This window comes from Anser brachyrhynchus, assembly GCF_964034855.1.
Source record: "Anser brachyrhynchus genome assembly, chromosome: 10".
NCBI lineage: Eukaryota > Metazoa > Chordata > Aves > Anseriformes > Anatidae > Anser > Anser brachyrhynchus.
The window spans coordinates 23,762,504-23,787,961 of record NC_137705.1 but is presented as its reverse complement, the minus strand read 5'-3'; the positions used below and the strand labels follow the sequence as shown (position 1 = coordinate 23,787,961).

Genomic DNA, 25,458 nt, shown 5'->3' with positions numbered 1-25,458 from the left:
AAAAAGCAATTTTCCTTAAAGATTTCAATCTTTACTTTCCTTTACTTGACATTAGATTATCCCAATGAAGTAGATTCATTACTGCTGGTATACACTGCACACCTCTATAAAAAGGCTTTTATTACAGCTTCTTTTTATATTTCATAGCTACTTTTTTTTTTTCTTGGTTTGGTTTGTTGTTTGGTGTTGTTGTTTTGTTTCACTTTATTTAAATGTATATTGTTTTACTCCTGCATAAATATCCTCCCAGGGTATCTGAAATCCTTAATCATCACCCCAATATTTCTCTCCCACATTATACTTTTAGAATCAAGTTCCATGGCTTTTAAGAGTTCTGCTTACGTCAGAGGGATCAAGAGGTTTAAATTTCAGTACCTATTAAAGGAATTTAATTATCCAACAAGTTGCATTTGGATACACTGTTCCTGTTGTTACTGTTCTTTGCTAATCTATACCAGATTTTCCGGCATTGTAATTCTTATTAATAAAACGCACTCTGTAAGAAGACTTATTTTTCTCTTTCCTTGCTTTTTTTCTTTGAAAAGAGAACCTCTCAGTGGTTCAGAATTTTATAAATTCTGAACAGAAACATCATTATACTTTATACTAAGTTGCCCAGAATTTATCATGTCTGGAAACAGCACAACTGAATAAACTTGAAAGGTAAGAAATGTATCTTTACACCTGGCTTACTCTGTCACTTCTTCAAAACATTCTGTGGGAAAAGGAACTTTAAAACACACAGTATTTAAAATCTGCTTTGATGCTAAAAACAAAAAAGGAAAAAAAAGAAATAAAGAGGATAACAGTATGTCATGTGATCCCTAGGATCTTGTAGTATACAGAAGACCTCTGGTGCTGCTCCTATAGCAGTTAGAGCAGTCAGAATAATATGGATATCCAGAGAGAGTGGGGAAACAAGAAAAGCAGCTATGCACTGCTTTATAAAATATATCTATTATTAAAATGAAGAACATCAGCAGCAAGTATATGTATCCGGCTCATTCCTGTTCACTGGAGTCATATGGAAAGTGTTTCCTATATTCTTACTCTTCCTATGAATTAGTCCCATTGACAATGAACACTGATGTTACAATTTCTATTCATCCGTCATACCCAGAAGCCTGCTAGTTTTTGTTTGTTTGTTTTTGTAAATATGGGCATTCCCAACTTTAATCAGTGAATTTTAGTGAACTACTACTATCTTGCCATAATAGCATGAAAGAAATTAATAAAGTATGAGTTCTACTTCATAGCATCAATGGTGAGCAGCAGCTTAAGAAAGAGTAACATCTACTGCCTTTTACTATATTTCTTCATACACTGAGAATATTTCAAAATCTTTTTAGAGGAAGTTGCTCAAGAAAAATCCTTCCAACTCTTTCAATAAATTGACCATTCAGAATGTACAGGAAATTTATGTTTTGTTCCTAAGTTTGAGCCCAGGGTGAGATATGACCATGAAGAGTAATTCTTTCTAAACATAAAAATAAGAAAATGAAAATACTAAGGAAAAGCTTAGAAAATAACTTTGCCTTCAGTGTAGAATGAATAAACTATTCAGAACTATAGTGAAAATTACCTCAATTTCAACATGTTTAAGAGAGGATAAAAAGGATCTAAGGTGTTTAGACAAAACAACATGTACACTCATCCTTATTCTTACATGTATTTTTCTAGGTCCTGGTTTTATTCCTTTCATTTCTGTTACCTTATGTCAAACAATGCAGGTTTCTACTTACAGTTAAAGCAAAATGAATTCTTTAATGAAGCCTAATCATGTACACTTTACTTATACATACAAAGATGTTCAGCATGTACTACAGGCAGTTACCATTCATCAGGAAATACCTGAACGGCCCCACACATACCAATTCTATTAGTGACGGAACAAATACCCTGCTGATACATACAATCTGCCTCTAGCCACAACTTTATCTGGCTTGTAATTAAGGTAAAGTAACTTCACATCTCTCTTCCTTGCACTTCTCATTCTGAAGGCCTTGCACCCCTTGTAATAAACTTTCTACTTTCTACCTACCTGCATACCTACTACACGGCTGGTGCTTGAGCATTTTCCAGGTAACCCCTTCCCACATTCATATACTGCTCATTTAGTTATGGGTAAAGGAGTACAAGCCAAGCTGGCTTCTAACTAATTATATTAGAGTTATAATATCACAACAAATTGCTGACTATTCTTTTTACTGGATTGAAAGTCTCACATCATATTAGAGAATTAAAAAACTGAAAAAAAATCTGCAGACAAAGGATTGACCCAAACAGCTGTCTCCAGATTATCTGCAAAGAGCTGGATATTAATAAGAGTTTTCCAGTCAAAACCAGAACACTTTGGGGATGAATGCAGTTCTGGCCTAAACTGAGAAGATGCTCACCTAGGCAGCCCCAATGATACCAACTGACGCTGTAGCAAACATCTCGCTGGCTTTCAGTTTGTTGCAAATAGCAGACTAAGTCCCCCCGAGCTACCCAGCTTCCTTCCCCCACTGTAAATGTGCACCTGGAATGCAGTGTGCTCCCACGCATCTAGTCCACTATTGTATCTCATACACTGGCCCCAACAAGAGGTGTCAGAGGAAGGTGTAAAATTTCCAATAAATAATAATTATGGTGGAAAAAAATTGCCCAGGGGGAAAGGTTTGGGGAAAGGTTTTTCTCCATAACTTGTGTCATTAGTGGTTGATTAAAGCCCTTAAGAGTGGAAGTTTATATCCCTTCTAAATTATTATTTTTTGTCTCATGAGGTAACTATGGCTCCAGATTATATATGCATCCTACTAATTTTTGGCCCAAGGATAACTTCCAGCAATGTGTTCCATAGATTAATTACGCATTTTATAAGCAAGTACCAGATGTATCTAAGTAAGGCAAAACAAGTCACTGAAAAGAGAAGAAAATGGGGCTCTTCCCTCAGTCAGTGATCCAAAATACAAAAATCACAACTTCCTGCTGGTTTCCTCATTTCTGTAATTAGAAAATACTGGTTCATACCTTAAAGAGTTACTAACAGACAATTCATAATGACGGCTAAAGAGAGGCATGAGCAACCTTTGGATATAAATGATGCCTCCTTACCTTTGTGATAACTAAGATTTGATGTCAATAACCTCTGGTTGTTATTACTCTCCCCTTACTCTCCCTAACCACTAAGATGTCTGAATAAATCTACGCAGACACACAGACACCTTCTGGAAATTATTCCCAGCTTTTTAAGGTTCCTCAGTGTTCCTCAAGCCTAATTTGGTTTGGTCCACAGGCTTATACTTCTCGGGTGGAAGGCAGACAAGAATAGCTTCCAATCCCTTCTTCTAATTTTTTTTCTGCTTTTGAATATCTAGTTCCTTGACAGGCACAAGTTGTGAGGGTCCTAAACAGTTTCAGTGCAAAGACTGCCTTTGTAGAAAGAAAAACATTTAACAACGAAGGCATATGATAGTTGACTAACAAATACAGACCCAAAATGAAGAAGAGTTTGCATTGCCCATAGTTTCCTTTGTGGTTTTCAGCAAGAGTTTAGCTGTTTTACTAATCTGAAGACATACATTAGAAAGGCAAAAGCTCATACCATTTCCCTGTAAGTGTTGCAGCTTTAATACCTTCCCACCCAAAAGCAGCAGGAAAGCAAGTCTAATAGAGAGAATGTACAGAAATCGTCTGTTGTGGTTTTAGCAGGTTTTTTTTTCTTTCCTTCCATTTAATCATGTCTGCCTGGGCTTGATACTCAATGTAGTCAAAATGTTTTAGATTGTAACTATTTGTTATATTTATTTGTCTCTTTTCTGCTAGAGTCTAATTCACATAGTTCTTTAGTTTTTCTTTAGTGTAAAAGAGATTATTTTTTTCTACACACTACTCCTTTCAAACAGAGAGTAATAACTACTGTAACAAAGTATATGTTGGCAAAGCAAACACTGAATTGCCCCCACCAGTAGGCAGGCTAGGACAGTAGTTGACTGGGCTGTCTTGCCATTTGCAATGGGAAACGTATCTTGTTACAACAGGGCACAAGTTAATTTAAGCAGTCACAATAACACAGTTGCTGCACCACATCAGACAACTGAAAAGAATCCTACTGGTTCTTCAAAAGGCCAGAAGCAGAGTAGATTTCATGGTTGTTCTGTTTCTGGCAAATCTCTACCTGTGTCACAACTATAATTTTCCCCACATCAGACTTCTCTGTCATAACCAAAGTATTATTACTAATAAATGGGAATAGAACATGGATTATAGGTTAGGGAAAATTCTGTTTACAAAATATGTGTATTCAGAGTTCTCGATATAAGGAAAAAATAGCCACATCTACATTAAAAGCAAATTGACAGATTTAATCGTATGTTTCCAAATCTGAACTGGCATGAAGATTTAAAAAAAAAGAGTAATGACTTCTCACACCACAATTCAGAGTACATAAAACAACCTCTGCATTATTGTTGGAACTGAACCTCCCACAGTGCTCAACTTTCTGTGACCTTGTCCTACGAACATCTCTTTAATATTATGAGTGCTAAAAATAATACAGTTATAGCAGTACAGGCTTACCTAAAATAAGAGAGACATTAGAGATGTTCTTTACGGCTTCCATTAGATTACACAAAGTGCTGCGGGAGCTTGCAAGCCTACCTGGTCAGCAAACATGAGTTAAAAAGCAACAACTAGTTCAAAACAAAGCAAAACAAAACCAACCAAACAAAAAACCATCTTCAAATTCATGAGCTAAAATAAACTTTTAGATTCCAAGGAGAATTTAGAAGTGTGAAAAAGTATTACCATACCAGAAAACAAAAGCAGAATACCTAGCACCTCCTGTAATATAACCAAAAGTCATGAAAAGGGTTACCATTATTACAAGGAATGGGTTATTACAAGGACAGGGGAGTGTCATCTGTAGCAACAGGTACCTAAGGTAAATTTGTTCTTTTAAAGAACAAAGCAGAACACCTGCAGCTACAAAGGCTACAATTTCTAAGGATTATGGTATTTTATAATCACCCTTTTTACATTTAGCTCTGTCTTTACTAAAATGATTCACTGGTACTACTTAGGATAGGCTTGTTTATGTATTTGTATGTATGTGCACATACATGGGTTGGGAAGGGAAATAAATGATATATGTAATAAGATAAATGTATTGTGCAACCAAGAGTAGAGAAGTGCTTTGCTTTAACCTCTATGCTAAACTACGGTCTTCTTTCATCCTGTTTCAGGATGACGTGTCATTCCCCATGAGAGTCAAGGACAATATGGTCTGTCATTTGCAGCAATATTCTAGTATCTTCGAGAAGAACAGTCACATTTACTTTACACAATGTCTCTTCTTCTCCATTCTCTGGCACTGCCCAACAATATTCACTGTTCCTTTGGATACGTTGACTGATTTCAGAAACAAATCAGCAAAGCATGCAATAATAATAGTTAGAGCTCTGTACACAGTTTCCTTTAGAACATGCTTCCTAAACAACTATTGTAGCACACTGCATCTCTTCTCCCAGGCCAAGAAAAGAGGATTAAAGATGTCCACTGAAGAGGGCTGGACAGCAGGTTGAGAGAGGAGACCCAAAGGACAAAAGGACTGAAAGGGAGGGTTAACAGATCTAATGGGATATATATACATATAAAATGGGATACAGATACAATGGGATACAATGGGATATATATATACATATAGATATGTATATACAAAAGACCAGGCAGGCAGGTGAGACAGGGACATGGTCAGAGACAAAAGGCTGACCTGGAAGTTAGAGAGAAGACTAAATCTGGTAGAAGGTAGCAGACATGAGAACTCCTTTGGAGCTCCCTTGCTGGAAATACCCAAGTTTCAGCTTGACAGGGCCCTGGATAATCTCATGTAAGGCTTTGCTTTCAACAGCAGTTTGGAGCAGATGATCTCCAGATGTCCCTTTCAACCTTCACTTGTACATGATACCTTCCATCATTTTGTTCCAGAAAATGAGCTTTATTTGACCTTCTCAAAAGCACCTAAAAGAATTTGGACTCATGCAAGCAGTGCTACATGTAAGAACTGTCCTGAAAGCTTCTGATTGCACAACTTCCCTCCTCATAGGAAAGCTAACAGATGGAGTGATCATATGACCTTGAAAGACACCATTGTACCAGATCACTAATTCCTTTAAACACCTTTGAGTTATTTCACCGTCACAGGTCATTAATCCTTTTGTTGTTGTAGCAGGTACAGTATGAATGAGTTATATTGAAGAAATAACAAAAAGGCAAATCAAGGCACCCTAAGAACACAGGAAGTACAATTTTCATACCACCTGCCCTTTCTTTCCAATATGTTTGGAAATAAATTTCTGCAGTATTCTCAGTGACCATACCAGTACATATGCCATTTTATCGAAGAAGCCACCAGTTCTGTGTTCCCATGGAAGAAAATCCTGTCAGCACAACTAATGGATGTCAGACGAATAAGCTTAGAAGAGCAAGCAAGTGCACTGTCAAAACCATATTATCAACCCACATGCCTATTTGTAGCATTATACACTCCACTGCCTCCAGTCACAGCTCAAGATAATCAGAATCCATGTTCAGAGTCATCTGATCTTGCAAAAACTGACACGGTACAGCTAATAATCCACCACAACTCAGAAACTATACTGGATTTTAAAAGGCAGCTTTATTTTTGTGCCTTGTATTTGAGGTAGATTAAATAATTGAAAAGGCAGGGCTATCAGGTCATGATTTGTATGTTACAGCTGCCCAGTTAGAGTTGACAGACACTCTTTGCATGGACTGTTGACTGATTAAAAGGCAGAGTAAGCCTCTGAGAGTCATAAATGGATTGGGCGGGGTGGGGGGGGGGGGAGATTGTGACAAAGAAAAATACAAAGGCTGATGGAGTAACTCACTAGGAAGAGTTGCACTTCCACTGAAGCCACAGATACTATCTAAAAAAAAAAAAACCGTTACAGATTTGAAGGAGGAATAAGAATAAAGTGTATGTTACTATTCTACTTCAGAAAGCTGGACTGAATCTTCTGCCAGGTGGGGAACAAGCAAAGCAGAATGACAGGTGAGATACTGAAGCATTCAGATGAATAATATAATTACTCTATTCTCTAGGCATTTCCTTAATCTGTGTTTATTTTTTAATTTTACATTGGCAGCTGTATGTTGGCTTCTGAAGACAACTGTTGCAGAACAATATAATGAACTGAATGTATTGCTTACCTTGTTTGCAGGAATGCTGTATTCTTTCAAATGATTTTTACAATACAGAAGTAAAGAAATGCAGAAGATGTTTGCAATTTTAATATAAATACTATTTCATTTTAAAATGAAAATTCATTAGGAGTTTGCAAGTCAAACTGTAGCCTCAAAGTAAAACTTTTATTTATACATTCATCATATTTAATCTTAGAATAATACAGTTGTTCCTTCAATATGGTATTCCTTGTTACTAATTAACATTTGATCTCTGTAAGCCAATAAACATTATGTCTTTTAATTTTCAATGGTTTTCAAGCAGTAACTGACTAAAATATTTTTCATTTTGAAACAGTAAATAGTAAAAAAAAAAAAAAAAGTTGAGATGTCTCACAAACAATGTTATAAAAGGATTTATCACTCTGAGTCAAAGAAACTCAAATCACTCAACATCATCTGATTTTTGTTTTTTTTTTAAATAAATTTCATACTATGCATGAAATGGCACCTTGTTTACAAAGGAAGATCACTAGCAATACATGAAAGGTAAAAACTATTATTTTTTCTGTTAAAGCTGACCTGAACATCAGGGAGCAAATTATAATTACAAATAATAAATATTATTAAGTGCTCCTATGACCTCATTTTATCTTTTTAACAGCTCCTTGACAAATGTTTGCAGAGTGTGTAGAAACTTGTATCTCTGGGAAGTACAGCTGGAATTCAGATATGGGAATTAAGCAATATGTGTAAACATAGATATTTTAAAGAACAAATTTAAAGGATCCAGATTTCTGAAAAAAAATCTGTTAACTGTTTTTATACCAATGTCTTTCAAACTTGTTATTCTTTTGACAGCACATTAACTTATTTTTTTTAGGTAGTAAACTAGTAGATTTTTAGGTAGAAACTAGTAAAAATGCAAAAAAAACTAAAAGCATAAGATGTCTCTAAGTTATTACTACCACAAAAAAAGAGAAACATTAGAATTTAGTAATTTTAGAAATTCAGTAGAATTCCCTTCAAATATCACAGCTTCATTCTGCATTATAGAATTATTTCAGTACTATCTGTAACTTGCTAATGCACTGTAAAAATTATGATCTATATTTATGCTACCTACATTATAGTTTTTGATGGAGCTGTATGTCCTTTGCTCTTGTTATTGACCTATACTGCCAAAAGACAAACATTTTATAATAATTTCAAATCATTATTGCTTCTTTCATTTGTGATACAGGTAACTGGCTTTGGGTGCTGAGTTTCATCTTGCTAATATATGTTGCTCATGGATGTCCTGAAAAATGCCTATGCCACACGGTTTCAAAGACTGCAGACTGCAAGAATAGAGGACTTACAGAAATTCCTGCCCACTTACCTCCTGGAATTCAGATACTACAGTTGCAGAACAACCGTATTTGGAGAATCAATGAAAATGCATTTACTGGAACACCACTGCTCAAAATCTTAGACTTGTCTAATAATTCTCTCTCAAGTTTGGCACCAGGTGCTTTCCAAAAATTACGATATCTACAGGTTCTAAACCTAACCAGAAATTTGATTCATTATATAGAAAACAAGACTTTCAGTTTCCTCCCACACCTCAAAGAACTGGACTTGTCATCCAACAGCATTATACGTTTGCCTGAGACTTTTGGAAACAGTACAGGGAATATAACATTGCTGTCTGTGAAACACAACAAACTTCAGAAAATGGAAAGAGTTCTGCTGGAGTCACTTCCAAACCTGAAAGTTGTTCTTTTCAAAGATAATCCCTGGCAATGTAACTGCAATGTCTTTGGCCTGAAACTGTGGCTGGAAAGTTTTTTATACAGAGGTAAGGAATTCTTCTCATTACATACAATGCACATAAGGACACTTAACCAGCATCTAACTGATCTTTGCGGCTGTGTTTTAACAATTTACCTCACACCTCGCATCATCCCCTCAAATAAGCATACTAAAATACATGCTTATACATAGCTCAGAATATGGGTGCTTTCACAATTACAGGTGGCAAAACAGAATCATAGAGGACCTTTGCAGAAAGAGAGAGAATAAGAATACACAGTGTGCATATATACATTCTGAAAATACATCTAAGTAGTAAGCATACACGTATATATCCATATCTCTATATTAAATCTGCATCTATCTCTATATTTCTACATTAAATCTGTATATCTAACTCTGTATCTATCTGCATAACAAGTGTATTTGTGCACATGTGCACTTGTTTTAATTCTACCACAGTTCTTTTGGTAGAAACCAGCCTACTGTTCAGATGTTTTTTAGCTGGTACATGAGGATAAACATCAACACAGATAGATAGCAATACCAATTTAGCTTTAGAGAACTCAAGATTCTAATTCTTAAAGACTCTCTTTAAATTCTCACTTGGTAGCTCTTTTTTTTTTTTTTTTTTGAATTTAATTAGCTCTACCTAAAAGTGTGTGTAACACCTTGTACAAGCTTACTTTTGTCTAGTGTTGCTTCCTAATTTGTTGTTAACTAGGAGTAGTACTAAATTTACTGGCATTGTCCTCACAGATATGTGCAATACCATCACACAGGAAATTCTGTACATAAAAGTCACCTCAATTTTTGGTCGCACCTGCTTTTAAATATATTCAAGAGTTATGCTATATAAAAGAATATGATTTAATTATTTTATATATCTCTGAATTTGTTTTGCTTACTGAGTTCAGAGAAACTTCAAAATTCAAGGTGATTGAAATAAAGAAAACGAGCGTTCATCTTCCGAAAGCGTTGTTCATATCCATTTTGCCTGAAGTCAACGTATGCAGACAAGGAATTAAGCATTAAAAGAAATTTCTTTCTTTCCCCTGGGAGGTATGTTCGAAAATGGAGAATTCAAAACAGTAGTGTAATTTACTTTTCTCTAAATTAGGCTTTGATGCTTGAATGTGATATAAGATACTGATTATCTATCTGTAAATGAAGGTGACACACAGTGTGAAGATGGTCCTTGTTGCCTGTAAGTGACTGGGCTGCCATCTTCAAGCATCAGAAGTCTACAGGCCAGCTGAAAAGCTGAAATGTCTATGCAGCTATGAAGGAGCAGTCTTCTGGGGGAGGTAAAACCACTGCCAGAAGTAATCTTTTAGAATAGACAAAAGGCTAAATGCCTCTCAGGGTTAAAATCTTAATATTTTGGATTGGTAAAATATTACATGATCCCAGAACTTAAAGTTGCATTATGCAGGAACCATTCCCTACAACATATTTCAGAAGGGGTTTTGAGTTCTCTGTGCAGAAGAATTTAATGATCCAAGTAAACATATCAGATTATTTTAATTACTCTGCCAGCAGCATAAATTCCATAGATTATTTTAAAAACCAACATTATTTAGAAATTCAGTGATGCCCTTCCAGTTTTCTGAGCATTGCACAGATAAGTAAAATGAAGAGATATGGAACTTACAAACTAATTTTAGCAAGAGATCTTAAAGGAAGCCAACATACTATGTGCTCTTCTATATTTGTCCTTCCCTGAAATTACTTGTGTGAATCACATGAAGAAAAACCATTTGCATCTCACATTCTTATTACTTATACAGTGTACTTATAACAAAAGATTACTGTGGCTCTACAAACATTGCAAGTCCTAACAAAGCACTGCTAAAGATGAAATACAGCCTGAATTTAGCAGTATTAAGTGATTTGTCCGATACAACTCTGAAGGATGTATTTTTAGCTGAATCCAGCTCAGGAAATTGACATTTGATGCACACTCTTAAATAATTATAAAGAATTCTTCAATTCAGGCAGAACTCCAGTCTTCTATCCCAAGCATCAAAATTTTAGTTTCTTATAATCTTAGAAGGACCACAGTTGTAGAATTTGGAAATTTATCTATATCCACATTCAAACTAACTTGTTGGAGGTTTCTGGAACCAGGCTTTACATTTGGCTATTAAAAACCAAGTGACAAGCTGCTATGCTTATACGTCTTAGAACATCATCAATATTTGTGGAAAAGTAGTCTCCACATTTCAGCTTGAGTTCATCTATATTCAATACTTTCTCAAAAAAATCCTTTCCAAGATGAAAATTTCTGTGCCCGCCTTTAAATAAAAGATGGTTTACTTCAGACAGGGAGGAGGGAGAAAATTCAGCTGACTTGATTGAGTTAAACTTTCAAAATATGTAAACATTGGTTTTGGCCTTGTTGACTCCTCGACACACTATACCCCTAAAGCCGTGATATACAGACTAATTTGAGCCCTGAAGGCTACACCCAGTGTGTGTTGCTCTACATGCTGAGGAAAAACAGCGTGATTTACCAGGACTACTTCATTTCCCGTTATACTAAGAACATCCTTCGAGAGAGAGCAGAAGCTGGCTGAAAGCAACCATGAAGTCTACCATTTGAACAAGCTAATAGACTGATTAATCTTACCTCCTTTAGATCTCTGAATATTTTCTTACCATGAACTTCGCTTGAAAAGGTTTCTCAGGTATACAACTTACTGAACTTTCCCTTTGCTTTGCTGTAATTACTGTATGATGCCAGAAGAATGATTCATGAGAAATGAATGATGGAAATGGGATATTTCAGTCAAGTGGGATATGTTTACTAAGTATATTGTTTCAATTTTTACTTATAAAAACAAGTAATGGTAGGAATTTGAATGCAAAGAATTTTCTGTTAGCAATGTCTTACTTTTTATCTATGATTTCTTTCTTGCTTACTTTTATACTCCTGTTGTTTCTTTCTTTAGCATCCATAAAGCACAGATTAGAATTCCTGATGAATTAGTACTTACAAATTATTTCTTCTATTACTATTAAAGTGTAATAATCTTATCTTTGATATAGCTGAAAAAAGATATAGCTATAAACCTTCAAAAGTATAAAGTCAAAGCTAACTATAAATGTAATTCATATGTGTTATTTTTACATGAAGAGAGTTCACAAATTATAATAAAACCATATTTTATTTATTGATTGATTTATTTATTTTTTAAAGGAGGAATAAGTGATGGCATTATCTGCTCAACACCAGGGATTCGGAAGGGCAAGGACCTCCTCAAAGTTCCTTATGAGCTGTTTGGGGCATGCCCTCTTACAACAGCTCATGTTCATCTGGCTAGCATTCATCACCACAACTTCGAGTACCGAAGTTCTCTGAAGCATGCTCATCACAACGAACATGGGGAAAACAGCCAGTCAAACTGTGAATCCAAACCAAAGCCAAGGCCTGTTAGTTTGCGTCATGCAATCGCCACTGTAGTAATAACCGGAGTTGTCTGTGGAATTGTTTGTCTAATGATGTTGGCAGCTGCTGTTTATGGTTGCGCCTATGCGGCAATTACTGCTAAATACCACAGAGAACATTTGGCCCCAGCAAGACAGCATGGGACTCCTGAGGAAAAAGAGCCATTCGATAGTTCCTTAGCTTGAGTTACTTTTGTCTTTGGTTTCTTCAAAATAAAGAGCCCTCACTTCAGTTAAAAAGCCCAGAATCTAAATAGAATGAATATAATAGTTATGACTGCTTTTCTTTCCTTTTTCACATTGAAGAAATTTTATGTACACATGTATATTCATTCCTTGGAATAAATATAAGGACTTTATGTAGCAGAACGCAAATGTATCTATAGTTTTTGCTGTATATTCTGAAGCCTCTATGTAAGGCTGAGTGCTTGAGATAATGAAATTTTGATGTAGCCCTTTCCAAGTATTCCATTCTTCATGACTAGCTCTTGAGGTAATATTAGTACAATATACAACTTATGGTGTAGCCAAGTCACTACCCAACACAAGTGAGCCTTCTGCAAAGACAAATACAATAGCTATAAATGAAGAGATTTTGAGATCTTAGATTATCTGATATGTATTCCAAAATACAGTCCATAGCCAGTTTTAGAACTGGGCAGTCCATACATTGCCAGTGATAACTTAGAACATTTTTAAAAACATTTCCAAATGCATTCTACCTGCTAATCTGCCCTAGGAGACAATAAATAAGCATTACATCCATTATGTAGTTTAGAAAACAGGAAGTACCTTGTTAGGCATCACATTTCATTTTTAAAGTACTTACTAGGGAAGAAGGAAGAGAGCTAAGACATCAAAGGAAGAGGAAGGAATATGTTGCAGGTACAAGCACTGAGATAAGCATAGATAGCATATATGAAGAGACACTACCCATTCTCCTAGTGGTATACATGCTTGCGACAGACATTTCTGAAGCTTCTTAATTCCAAATCCACACACCTGTTCCATTTTGAAAATTTCAGGACTCCAGAGGCAGCCCTGATCACAATGCTGCCCTTCAGCAGGAAGGATAATATAGCTGCATGTTTACACGTTCTAGTTCTGACAGAGAAAACATTCAGCTGAATTTGTTCAAGGATCCGCCCTTTCTGTAGCACGGTTTTGCCATCAAAGGAAATCAAAGCCAAAACAGAGTAACATAAATTTAGGACAGAAAGAGTATTTTGAACATGCAGAAGTATTTTTCAAATAATTGATAGAAAGAATAGTTTCAAGACAGCCAAGAGAGATCAGCTACTCCACCTACCCTTTCTGAGACTAGATGAAGTATATCTGGACTATTTGTGACAGACATTTTTCTAAGGTGTTTTTAAACCTCTCCAGTGACATGGATTAAAGACCCGTCTAGGCAGCTGATGCAGAAATCAACTGTGCTTGTAGTCTGCAGGTTTTTTTCTCAGCATCTATCCTAAACCTGCTTTGCTGAAAATATTGTCGGTGGGTTTTATAGGCCAGAAACTTGAGGACAACAGCTGAGTAACACTCTCCAAAAGGGCAAAAGGAAGCTGTAACATGGCATTCAGAGACCTAGGATTTCCTTCCAACAGAAGGGTTCCCAGAGCAAGCTATTCTAATAACAGCCTCAACTGAGTAATGGGCTATATGGCAGGAGTCATGTAACCCTTGCTCTTATCTACTTAGTAATAATTGAAACCTTAATTTGAAAGCTTATTCCTGCATCTGCAGTTACTTTCATGTCCAGAGAAAATTAAGCATCTCAGTCTTAATGTAAATCTAGCAGACATTGAAAACAATTAATTACTGTCTTCCCTCCCTCCCTCTCTTGTAACAGTTAAGTACTTCTTATTATTAGGCTGTCCTCATTCCTCTCTGTCCTGGACTAAAAAACCCAAGCTGTTTCAAAATTTTCTATAAGGTCACATTTTCCAAACTTTTTCCACCCCCTGCATTCCATGGAACCTTTTCAGTTTTTATTATATTTTAAATGTGGTACCCTAGACCAGGCACATTACTTCATCTGAGACATTATCAGGACAGAATCTATTAGAATATTTATATTCAGGCTTTTTAAATCTCTTGATGATGTATTTCTGAACTATCTCTGAAATGAATTTGATACTTTTTTTTCTTTTTTTTTCTTTTTTTCTTTTTTTTTTCTTTTCTAAATTTTAATGAACAATCTCTTTTCAGAGCTAACTCATTCAAGTGTTGAGATCTACATTTTCTACTCTTGTATCCATTTAGCAGGACAACATTTTGCAAAGCAAAACACAGTTTGGCAGACAGAGAATACTGAAATAATTCAGGATAGGATCTTACTGTCCATGGGACAAAAAAATAAATCAGAGACAAGCCAAACCACAATGTCTTCCTATGGTGACCACCTAAAATGAGCACAGCTGCATTCAGAGTTCAGATCCTAAAATAAAAGTTAAGAAACCTCTGACCTCCATGGAGATTTCACCCACTGTCTTTTAATAGGCTTAGATACAGCAATGCAGCTTCCGTTACAAGGAAGTTCATACTTCCGATGTCCTCAAGCAAAGTAAAAATATAGCTTGATTAAATATTTCCTTTTTAGTAATAACCAGTACATCATCTTAGTCTTTAAAGAACAGTCCTGTTAAAAGAAAAAAAAGAGACCTTTAGATTTTTCTTACTGTAAGAAAGTGAATAAGAGGCAATGAAGGGCACAACAACATTTAAAGGAACTCTTTCCAAGTCAAATTTAAGATGCTTTGGGGATTTTCATGCACGCATAAGGCTGTAAATTGATATGGAGTTCTGCCAGAAAGCAAAGTATTTTGTATTTCTATTTGTTCACTCTGCTAAAAGAGTACAGCAAGCCAATCCATGCAAAATCTGATTTATACTTTCTAACTTGATGTTAAGAAAAGAAAAAGAAAAAAAAAAAAGAGAGAGAGAGAGAAATGTCTCATTTAACTTTGGTAAGAGTATACAAATTTACAATTGTTTGCAGTTAATAAATTCCAGTTATTTATGATGACAAGAAAACAACAGGCAGTCAAAAGAGAAAAGCATTTACTTAAATTAATAAATGCAAAATTATTTATTTTCAGTAAAGGAAACAGAACGTTCAGCTACTGAAAAATAGAGATAAAAGGCACAGTTTGTCGCCCATAACAATTGTTGACTGTAACAAGCGGAAGACTGGATCTAGTGATTCCTCACAGAAGCCCCTTAATTTGTAAAGCTTAGCAATGGATATCTGCTGCTGAAATAGGTTGTCTGCACAGATTTATATTTCAGATAAAGGTTGCTGAGAAAGCTTTGTTGTTTTTCCAGAAACCTAATGAGAAGTATTATAGTAAGTACAGTATTTTTTCCTAATCTCAGTGAAAAACACTCCTTCCCACAAAATTAAGGAAAATATCAGGGCACGCTACTCTGCAAGGTATTTGCAAAGACAGAGAATGTAAACATATTGTTTTATTCCTGTCTTTCATAAAGAGGCTCATTGTATTACTTTGTTTTCAGAAAAATTGGCCTTTAAAGTTTTAAATTAGAAAAGAGATTAAAAAACTTTACTATGCCAACATTTTTTACAGGAATTGTCCTTAGAAATTATATTGAAAGAAACAAAGCTTAAACTGAAATGTACTTGCTTGCCATATGTGCCTTTCCATCCAAAGCTTGAAAAAACAATCAAAATTCAGCCTCATTATTCCCTAGTAATGCAACGTCCAACCAAAATCAGGATCCCTCTTCTTGAATATCAAAGTAGAACATTTAGTGATGTTATGCATAGCTTATCTATCATTAACAGCCTTAACAAAAAAAAAAAAAAAGGCCAACTGTTGCCTACTAATAACCATCTATCTTTGCTGGCCAGAAGACAAAGACATGCAGGCTTTAGTTAAGCATCCAGAAAGTATGCCAACTTTTACAACTTTGATCTTCGAACTTGGCTGAAAAGTGTCATAGTGCTAATAATCACGAAGGGTTTTGGTACTTCCTGGGCTTATATTACCTGAAAAATGACTGTATGCTCCCCAGATGAGACAGGCAGCAACATCAATCATCTGGATGTGGCAGCAAAGCCACAACAGGGGAGAAGGAATAGGAATTAGAAATCCATCATAAGCAAACCAATGGCTACATAGTTCATAACTATCTCCAGTGAAAGCTGCAGTTATCGTTTCTGATTACTGAGAGATTCCCCAGATTTTAGGCTATTTACACTACACATTTGACTTTCTGCATAAAACTACCAAGCTCGTTTCAAGACACAACAAACAAAAAGAGAAGAAAAAGGAAATTATTAATGTTTGGAAATGTAGTCTACGGGGAGGAAATAAGTAATTCACAGTACTCAAACTGGGATTAATGTATTCATATACTACATAATTGCAGAGAATCACTCAAAGTATTTTTGAACTTTATACTTCTGCAGTATGTGAATTTTTAAAAAGGACCTGACATCTTATCTGCTGTCTTGTTCTGCAATCAATGATTTATTTTGCCAGCAGAGTTATTTAGGAAAATAAATAAATAAATAAATAAATAAAATCTGATTTCTAGTAGATCTCAAGATCCATTCTTCTACTTAAGCTCTTCCCACCTGTCAGAATTACATAGTACTCAAAAACAAACAAAACCCACCAACATCAAAGCAGAGGTACAGAAATGAAGAGAAGAATGCTCTATGGAATTTACTATATTACTATATTTACTATGTGTATACTGTACATGTTGGGATACTCACTTCATTCATCCATCAGTGCCCTAGATTCTTTGAGAACAAGTTCTAAGGAAAGCCCAAGAATTACGTAAATGGGGGTTATATTCTCAAGGCAACACTAGCAGAGAAATATCTTAAAGATCCACATTAATTATTCCAAACACTAATTCTGTATGATAAAACGAATAGAGAATCAACACAAATGAAGGCAAGTGTGTGAACTGTGTACCATCTGACTTCAGATTTGCTGTTCAGTCAAGGACAAGAGGCAGGATTTTACCACTTGCTCCAAAGCATTTTTTAGAGGAGCCTACCTGTCCTCATGCATTATCTACAAATCCTGTTTCCTAAGTTGTGACTCCTAACCTAAGTCTGTCAGTTGCTTAATGCTAGGCTGTGCAAATATAAATTCCAAAGAAAACATTAGACTATATACCAATATTAGATTTATGAATACACAGATAATATTCAAAATGAACAAAAAACTCTGGAAAAACATAAACTAGTGGTTTTTCACCAAAGCATGCAAAGCATTTTGAGGGATTTACTAAACACTACTGCTGAATATAATCTTCTGTGGCTCACAATGTGGAGTAAAGATTAAGTAAATCACTGTCTTGCCTGACAAGGAAAACATCTATTTTAGAATGCTTCAAAAATTTGGTTGATGTGTCATTAGGATGACATATTCATTTTCCCTTAGGCCTTCGTACTAAAATGCAGTTTTATAGATGGTGTCATAAATTTTAGGGACTCTGTATGACAGTGACATTTGCTTGTATGTTTTTAATAATATAGTAATACCAAAGCAATACATGTGACAAAAAGGAAAAAAAAAAATAAAAGCAAGCTGTACAGAGAGATTTAAAATAGATATATTTAACTCTATGCTGTTGTAACAATAACTGACTTAACTATTTGAGAAACTTTTAAAATACTTGCCATTCCTAGAAATATAAGTACTTCACTACTTTTAATTAAATTATTGGATGTCATTTTTCCAAAACACATGCTGGATCTGGGTCAAAGAGAGAGATGCATACAAACTTCATTCTAATTCACTTCAAGAAATCCTAAATAGTGTTTCAAAGTAGCATTTATAATGATTACTAACACACATAAAAGAAGGCAATGAAGGTTTTTTGTTTGTTTGTTTGTTTGTTTTAATAGAAGGCAGTTAGTTCTACATCACACAGTTTCCTCCATGATAGTATAAAACAATCTTGCGTACTTACAGCCTAGATAACCCAAAGTCTCAGTTACTGGAAAACTGGTATATTCATCAATCTTCCTTTCAAATTGCCATTCTACAGAGGCTGATTCAAACAGGAACGATTAAAAAACTGAAGAAGTGTGACCAGCCTCAGAAAGACAAACTTGTATTTTAAAAGTAATATGAGATTTTAGGTCTTTCCTTTCTTCAAGGCACTGTTTGAAATAGCTTAAACAGCAGGGTTTTCAGAGTCACTTTCCTGTGGCCAGAGTAGAAGCATTCAAAATCACGTGCCATTTTTAACAAATTAGTGCTGAAAGAAGATATGGTAAAGATTTCATCTATCTTATGGATGGGGAAACAAAAAGGAGAACCTAAATCTTCAAAATTCAAGGTCACTCAAAATACCTGAAAGGTTTTAGCCTTTTTTAGTTTGGGGATATATAACATGGAATAACTGAATTTCCAGTTATAACATTTTTTTTTCTTAAACGATACTAAAATTAGAACAATGAAGGTGGTAGGTAAGAACAATTGCAAGTATTTAACTAGGATTTGGAGACAAGAACCTTGAACCTGTATATGGACTGTCTAGAAAAACAATCAGTTCTGAAAAGTTAAATACTGGAAAGGGAAAGGATCCTGGTTTTACATCGGACAATCCGTTTGCAGGTATAAAACATAGTATTCTACATTTGCATAATAAGGATTTTTGGTAAAAGCATATAAAAATCAAACTATTGGTGAATAGAAGAGGATTAGCCTGTCTTTTCTTCAGATTCTCTAATACCTCCTATATCTGATTACAAAAGCCTGCTGAAATATTTTTTTATATATCAGTGTATCTTTAAATATAAATAATATATACATAAAGTAACTCTTAGGTATGATCTGCATTTTTAGCAGACATCAGTAGTATTACTTTAAAAGTTATTTCTTTTACTCTTGTAAGCCATATAACGATATTTTTTCCTAAGACATCTCTTACATGATAAATTCTTTCTGTTGGTCTCACAACACTACTCTGTGGCAGAGAACAGGGAGTAATCTAACAGTTACTGTTCCCTTTTGCTATGGCACCGTGTACTATGGAATTTAATGCTATGGCACCATCTACCATGGAATTTAATGCACCTGCCATGCATTTGAAGGACGGCTTCCCCAGAACCTTGTGTGTCACATACCTGTAGAAAGACAAGACCCTATATAAAAATATGAATAAGTACCTTCCATTTTCTTCTCAGGTTTTGCTGCTTGGTAGCAGAAAATAATGGCAATGAGAAAAAATTTACCCATCTTTAATCATTTTGAAAAGTAACGGTAAGTCTATTCTCTTGAAAGGACTACATACAAGTTATAACTGTATCAACTTGGTAAGGAATGGCAGGATCTGACCCTTTGGTGTCTGTGAAGATTCTGAGAGCGGCTGATCTTTAGGCCATCTGTATAAGGAATGCTTAATGCACAGAAAGAAAACAAAAACATCTACCAAGAAGCTTGCAATAATGAAAGTAAACAGGGTTCCCTATGCACTGATTTTTCCCTTGCGTCAAAGCAGGAATTACTGCAGTCTTTTTACATAGCTTCATCACGAAACAGTATGTCAGGGTAGATTCACAGAGCCATGGCAATATTTGAATGCACCTCCCAGTCACTCACTGGTCTTTGCTAAAAAGTGACCGTAAAGATGCCTTTAAGAACAACACGGATTTCTTTTCTGTTTAGAATTACACTGAATATAAGAAATCTTCAGGTTACTGGAGAACTTAAATTTCTCTCTAATTTAGCTACACTGCCCTTCCCTTGCTACAGTATTCCAGTTAAGTTGATGCACAGCAATGAGGGCTTGCTTCTTTTCAGACGCCACAGGTCTGACTTTATTGGTAAAGTTTTATTGTTCTTACAATAAGCAAATCAAAATACTACTTGATTTTGATGAAGAGACCACTGAAAATTACATGTGCAGAGATAATTAATTTTGTGTTTTCCATGCCCTAAATTCAAACTTGAAGAATAGGAACTCCCATCCAAAACTTATCATTTATAAAATATTTTGGTGGAAAATAAGTACAAAACTTCATTAGATATTCCTCTCTCATACTTCGTTAATGTAAAAATTAACAAAACATCTTTGCAATTCTACATATTTACTACTATTGCCACCTCCTGATAAAAACAAAAAGCAAACTAACAAACAAACAAACGTTGTTCATATCTAGTTACTTCTAGTAAATCATTTTCTACTGCAACCTTTCCATCGTGGCAACAGGCTGATGACATTCATACTAGGTTTCAAACTTGTACCATTTTTATATGCTTGTTTTTATATGCTTTTTTATATGCATGTTTTTCAAATCTTTGTATTTAGAAAGGTTGTTTGCAACTGATAACATGGATATTTGCTTAAATTAAGACTGTGATATAAATCTAGACTGATTAGATTGATTAGACTGATTTAGATTGATTAATGTTCACTAAGTATCATGCTGCTGTTCCATGGTGCAATACTAGAAATGCAGGCACATTTCATGGTCTTCCTATGACAAGTTTGCATACCTTTTTGCAACATGGACATGGTTTCACAAGAAAACAGGTTTGGTTGTGGGCTTTTTTTGTTTTGTTTTCATTCTTTTCTGGTTTTGTTTTTTGTTGTTTTTACTGTGAGAGTGGTCACACCCTGGAAAATGCTTCCCAGAGGTTGTTGCCCCTCCATCTGTGGTGACATTCAAAATCTGACTGGACATGGTTCTGGGCAACCTGCTGTGGATGATTCTGCCTGAGCACTGGGGTTGGCCTAGATGATTTCAAGAGGTTGTGTCCAACCTCAACTGTTCTGTGATTCTGTGATTCATGTATGTGACTAGTCTGTATCTTTAAAAATTGATTTTAAACAAAATTATAACGATGAAACAGTCACTTTCCCCACTTCAAATGGAAATAAAATAAATGGAAATAAAACCAAAATAACTGTACATATATAAATTCTATTTTGCACTCCTCAAATGCCCATGCATTCACTTGGAAGTAGAGGTTCACATCAGGGATATAACTCAGTTCAGTCATCATGCAGTATCAAATAATACAACATTGTTATGCTGAATTCTAATTCAATCCTTAGCATAAATGTAGTCTTTCATATGAGCATCAGAAGAGAGAATTCAGTCAGCCTCATTTTTAATAACTAGATTGCAACCTAAATTGAGACATCCTTGATTGACTGCTGTCTTCTTGCTCACTAAAAGTAATGTTGCTCTTACATGACATCTTACCTTACATTCCAACCCTTGAGACTTTTAAGATTCATCTAGACAAGGTGTTAGACAACCTTGTCTAGGCCCTGCTTTTACCATGAAAGGTTGGAGCAGGTGATCTCTAAGGTCTTTTTCAGCCTGGGCTTTTCTGTTATTCTATGATCTCATGGAATTTCAAGACTTGGATGATTCTATAATTTTTAGATCATGTTTAGAAGAATAAAATAAAAATAAAAATTCTATCATCTTTCATTCTCCTTAATATTGTAACATGGGCAGTTTGAAGAAACTTATCATTATAATGTAAGCTATGTATAGGTGGCATGATAATAGAGAACACTAAGACAAAGAAATTTAAGCATAAATGTGTTTTCACTGCAAAAAAAAAAAAAACTGCTGTCAGTACTATTGTCTCTGTCTCCTGCAAATAAATTGAACTCTGTAAAAACAGTAATAAATATGCTGCTACCACAACTATATTAAAGACTTATCTCCTTCTTTCACACTTTCTGTAGAAACTTGCATTCATATAAGCAAAAACTCACAGTCTCAGTTGAAAGAGGCAGGAGGGATTTTCAAAAACAAATTACTTTTTTTTTTCCCCAGTAAGGAAATGCATTCTCACAGTGAACTGTCATTAATAGTTACAGATGGTGAAACAGCAACAGTGACACTCAAGTCTTCTGTAGTAACAGTCTGTAGTCTCACTGATATTAGGAATTTTTGCCTATATTAAAAGGGTTGAGTCTTCCTGCTTCCAATGAGCCATAGCATAGATTTGCATACAAAGTCTGTTATAATTGATCCCTTTCTACAAGAACAGAACCAACCAAAAACTACAAAGAAAACAGGAGTGAAGACTTTGTAATAAGAGTTCAATTGAGTTGGATGCCCACCATGGGCAGGCCTAACTCAGGCCATTTTAACTAACTACCATTTTGTAGCATTGCTCTATTTTCTCTTTTCCTGCTTTAAACTCTTGCAGTTATCTGCAATAAACAACATTCTAGCACAGCTTTATTTCCAGTCAAATCCCTTCTGGAAACAGAGTGATTTTACATGGAATGTGTATCCCACACTGCTGCTTTCTGTAATCCACTCAGACCAAATAGTGACAAGGAATACTCAGTTGACACAAATTAAAATGAGATGTTTTGGCCAAAATGTGAACCTTGATGTAGGTATTTGAAAACATTACCCATAATCCTACTTTAGTCTCCCAAGTCTGGCAAATACTTCAAATTTTGTCCCTTTACCACTCCTCAAATTTCTGCCTCCGGATCCATTTTGCCTAAAAAGAACTCTGTCAACTTTATAATAAAACCTAAAATTTGAAGTAGATGCTGTCAACTTTGCTGAAAGTTTTTTAATAGAAAAAATACAAATTTCATGGTACATTTACAATCTCAACTTAAAGAGGACAAGATTAATGCATGTACTTCTTTCTCTCTGAATGGCTGTGACTGACTGATAGTTTCATGCAAAATAGTTTGTCCACTATTTGGTCCAACCCCCAACCCTATAAAAACTGAAAGCATGCATACAGACTAGGGGGAAGGAAAAATTTTTCAAAGCATATTATTTCAAAATGCTTCATACCCCCCAAAAAATCTCTAGTTCAGTTACTAAATGTTATAGAAAGAAAAGTAAAAAGCCAGATTAGAGGTTTCTGAATTACCTTGTATATTCTTGCTCTTTCAGGATAGTATTCGACATATCTTACTGCATTTTAAATCATATTTTAAATACGAGAAGAATGGGAAATGGTTCTTGCTTCATGTGGTAGCTACCCAATTTTCTATAAAACGGCTTGGTTTCTGGTATAATAAGCCATAAGGCTTCTCTAACTTAATTCCTACTTCAGATTCAGTAACTACTAATATCTAGCGAAAACTGTTCAGAAGAGCATCTGAAATTGAGTGAGCAATGTCCAACAATTAAAAATTACTTATTTTAATTTTTAAATCTGTACATTTAATCTCTAATCTGTAGCTGCCAAACTTCACTTTATAGTCTTTAGGTACTGTTATACTCTTGGGTGGTAAACTGAAGAGCTTTGTTATCCAATTTATATTCTCTGATCAAATCACACCTCTGATAATCTAGGCAAACTGATCACTTGATATCATTTGTTACAGAACGGGATTTTCAAACCTGAAGATTGTATGGAATCTTTACGCATCAGATAGTCATTTATACCTCCTTTTCCTTAACATAATATATTCCAATCAATGATGATATAGAATCATGTCTTTTAAAAATATTTCACTGATAATGGTTATTATTTCTATTAAATTAAACTCCATTGCTGACAGAGAGTTTATATTAATCAATAAATTCAATTAATAAAGGATCAAGATCTTAGGGAGAGGAGTCAGTAAGTGTTCTTTAAGAATTAAACATTTATGTCATTTAGTTGACTCTGCATCTTTCCATCCTCCTCTTTTCTTGTAAGATTATATTCCTACATTAAGTTCCTGCTAGCTAAAATAGGAAGTGAAGAACATATACTGCTTTGAAAAAAATGAACAAAAAAAAAAAAACCAACAATTTTACCTGCAACGACTGGGGATTTTCTGTCATCCAAAAGTTGAATAGCTGTACTGGCTGTCACTACATTGCTTTTGTTTGCTGTTTCTGCAAGGTGTATTAAGAAAAAAAAAAAAGAAAAGAAATAAGATACTGCAGAATAAAGAAATTCAGCTTTCCACCCTCACCCCCTGGTTTGAAATAATTTAATGAATACAGTGCTCAGGAAATGTGTTAATAAGACAGCAAACCTCATAGTGTATGTATGCACACAATATACAGGCACTAGCATTTCAAAATTCCCCATCCCAACAAGCTTAAAACACTGACATGAGTAATCAAACTCTTGCCTTCTCTGCAAAAACTGGCAACAAAGGTGACAACTGGTAGGACTTCTCTGTGATGTTGATACTTGTTCTGTTGGACTTGCTTACAATACTAGACTGTAAGTTAAACCTATGCAAATATTCAACAATAACTGTTACATGGCATCTTGGGTTTTCACTTTGAGCCCTATAGAAGATGAACCTGGTCAAGGGACCAGTAAACAAGCTGCAAATTTCAATGTATGTATTAACATTTGAGATTAACTACAGAGCCTACTCGGTATTGACATACTTAGTATCTTTTCAGTATCATATATGGCTCAGAATGTAGGGTATGACAAAATTATAGACCTGTACTAAATGGAATTGAATAGACAAAGCTCCCAGGTATTTGCTCAGCAGCTCTTCTGTACCAGAGTGGAAAATGATCAGCATTAAAAATGTTCTCCTTGTCTTCAGCTGTCAGGAAATCTCTTGAGAAAGAAGAGAGAAAGAAAATACTTGTTTGTGGCATGCCGCACAGTAGTATCTATCTTCGAAAGACAAGAAAAAACAAAACTCATTGTTTCAGAAAAGAAAATAGTTTGGGACATTTTTCTAACACTATTTGTACAACAAAAGGTTAACTTCAGCCCCTAATAATGATTTGAGGCAGACTTGCAATTGTTTTTGTTGTGAAGGATGGAAAAAATAGTAAACTAAGTACCACTAAATACATTTGTACAGATATAAAATAAAAATGTTTAGTCTAAATTCTCTCTCTGAAGAATGCAAGATCCGTGAATTGTGCAATGTGAAAAAGGTAATGAAGGTTTGGTAATTTGCTGCCACTGACATACGTTTTTAAGGAAAAAAAAGTAATTAATAACCTACTTTACAAAGAATATATAAGGGAGGTAGTGGACAACTACATACTTTATTTTTTAATGATCTCATGGAATACTGACAAAAGAAAGTTCCCATGGGGAAAAACAGCAAATACAG

At 34.9% G+C, this 25,458-nt stretch overlaps 2 protein-coding genes across 32 annotated transcripts in view; one reads left to right on the top strand and one right to left on the bottom strand.

Moving 5' to 3' along the window:
* Window positions 1–25,458, bottom strand: part of CACNA2D3 (calcium voltage-gated channel auxiliary subunit alpha2delta 3) — a 530,340-nt gene that overhangs the window by 58,011 nt on the left and 446,871 nt on the right. For 30 of the 31 annotated variants that reach the window (XR_013955470.1, XM_080605848.1, XM_080605850.1 and 27 more), the window contains 2 exons: window positions 24,826–24,947; window positions 24,176–24,256 (listed from right to left, as the gene is read on the bottom strand). Coding sequence is in view for 30 of the 31 variants with exons in the window: in XM_080605848.1 (XP_080461974.1) it covers window positions 24,176–24,256; window positions 24,826–24,947 (203 nt within the window). In the remaining variant the exon portion in view is untranslated. Of the gene's footprint in view, window positions 1–14,984; window positions 15,074–16,444; window positions 16,497–24,175; window positions 24,257–24,825; window positions 24,948–25,458 lie in introns of those variants that run through there. The other variant, XM_080605854.1, reaches the window with a different exon arrangement.
* LRTM1 (leucine rich repeats and transmembrane domains 1) lies at window positions 8,404–16,460 on the top strand (the record flags this gene model as incomplete). The annotated part of the gene is made up of 2 exons (XM_080605906.1): window positions 8,404–9,025; window positions 12,182–16,460. Coding segments are annotated over 2 exons (1,056 nt in total), but the record flags the coding sequence as incomplete, so codon positions are not given.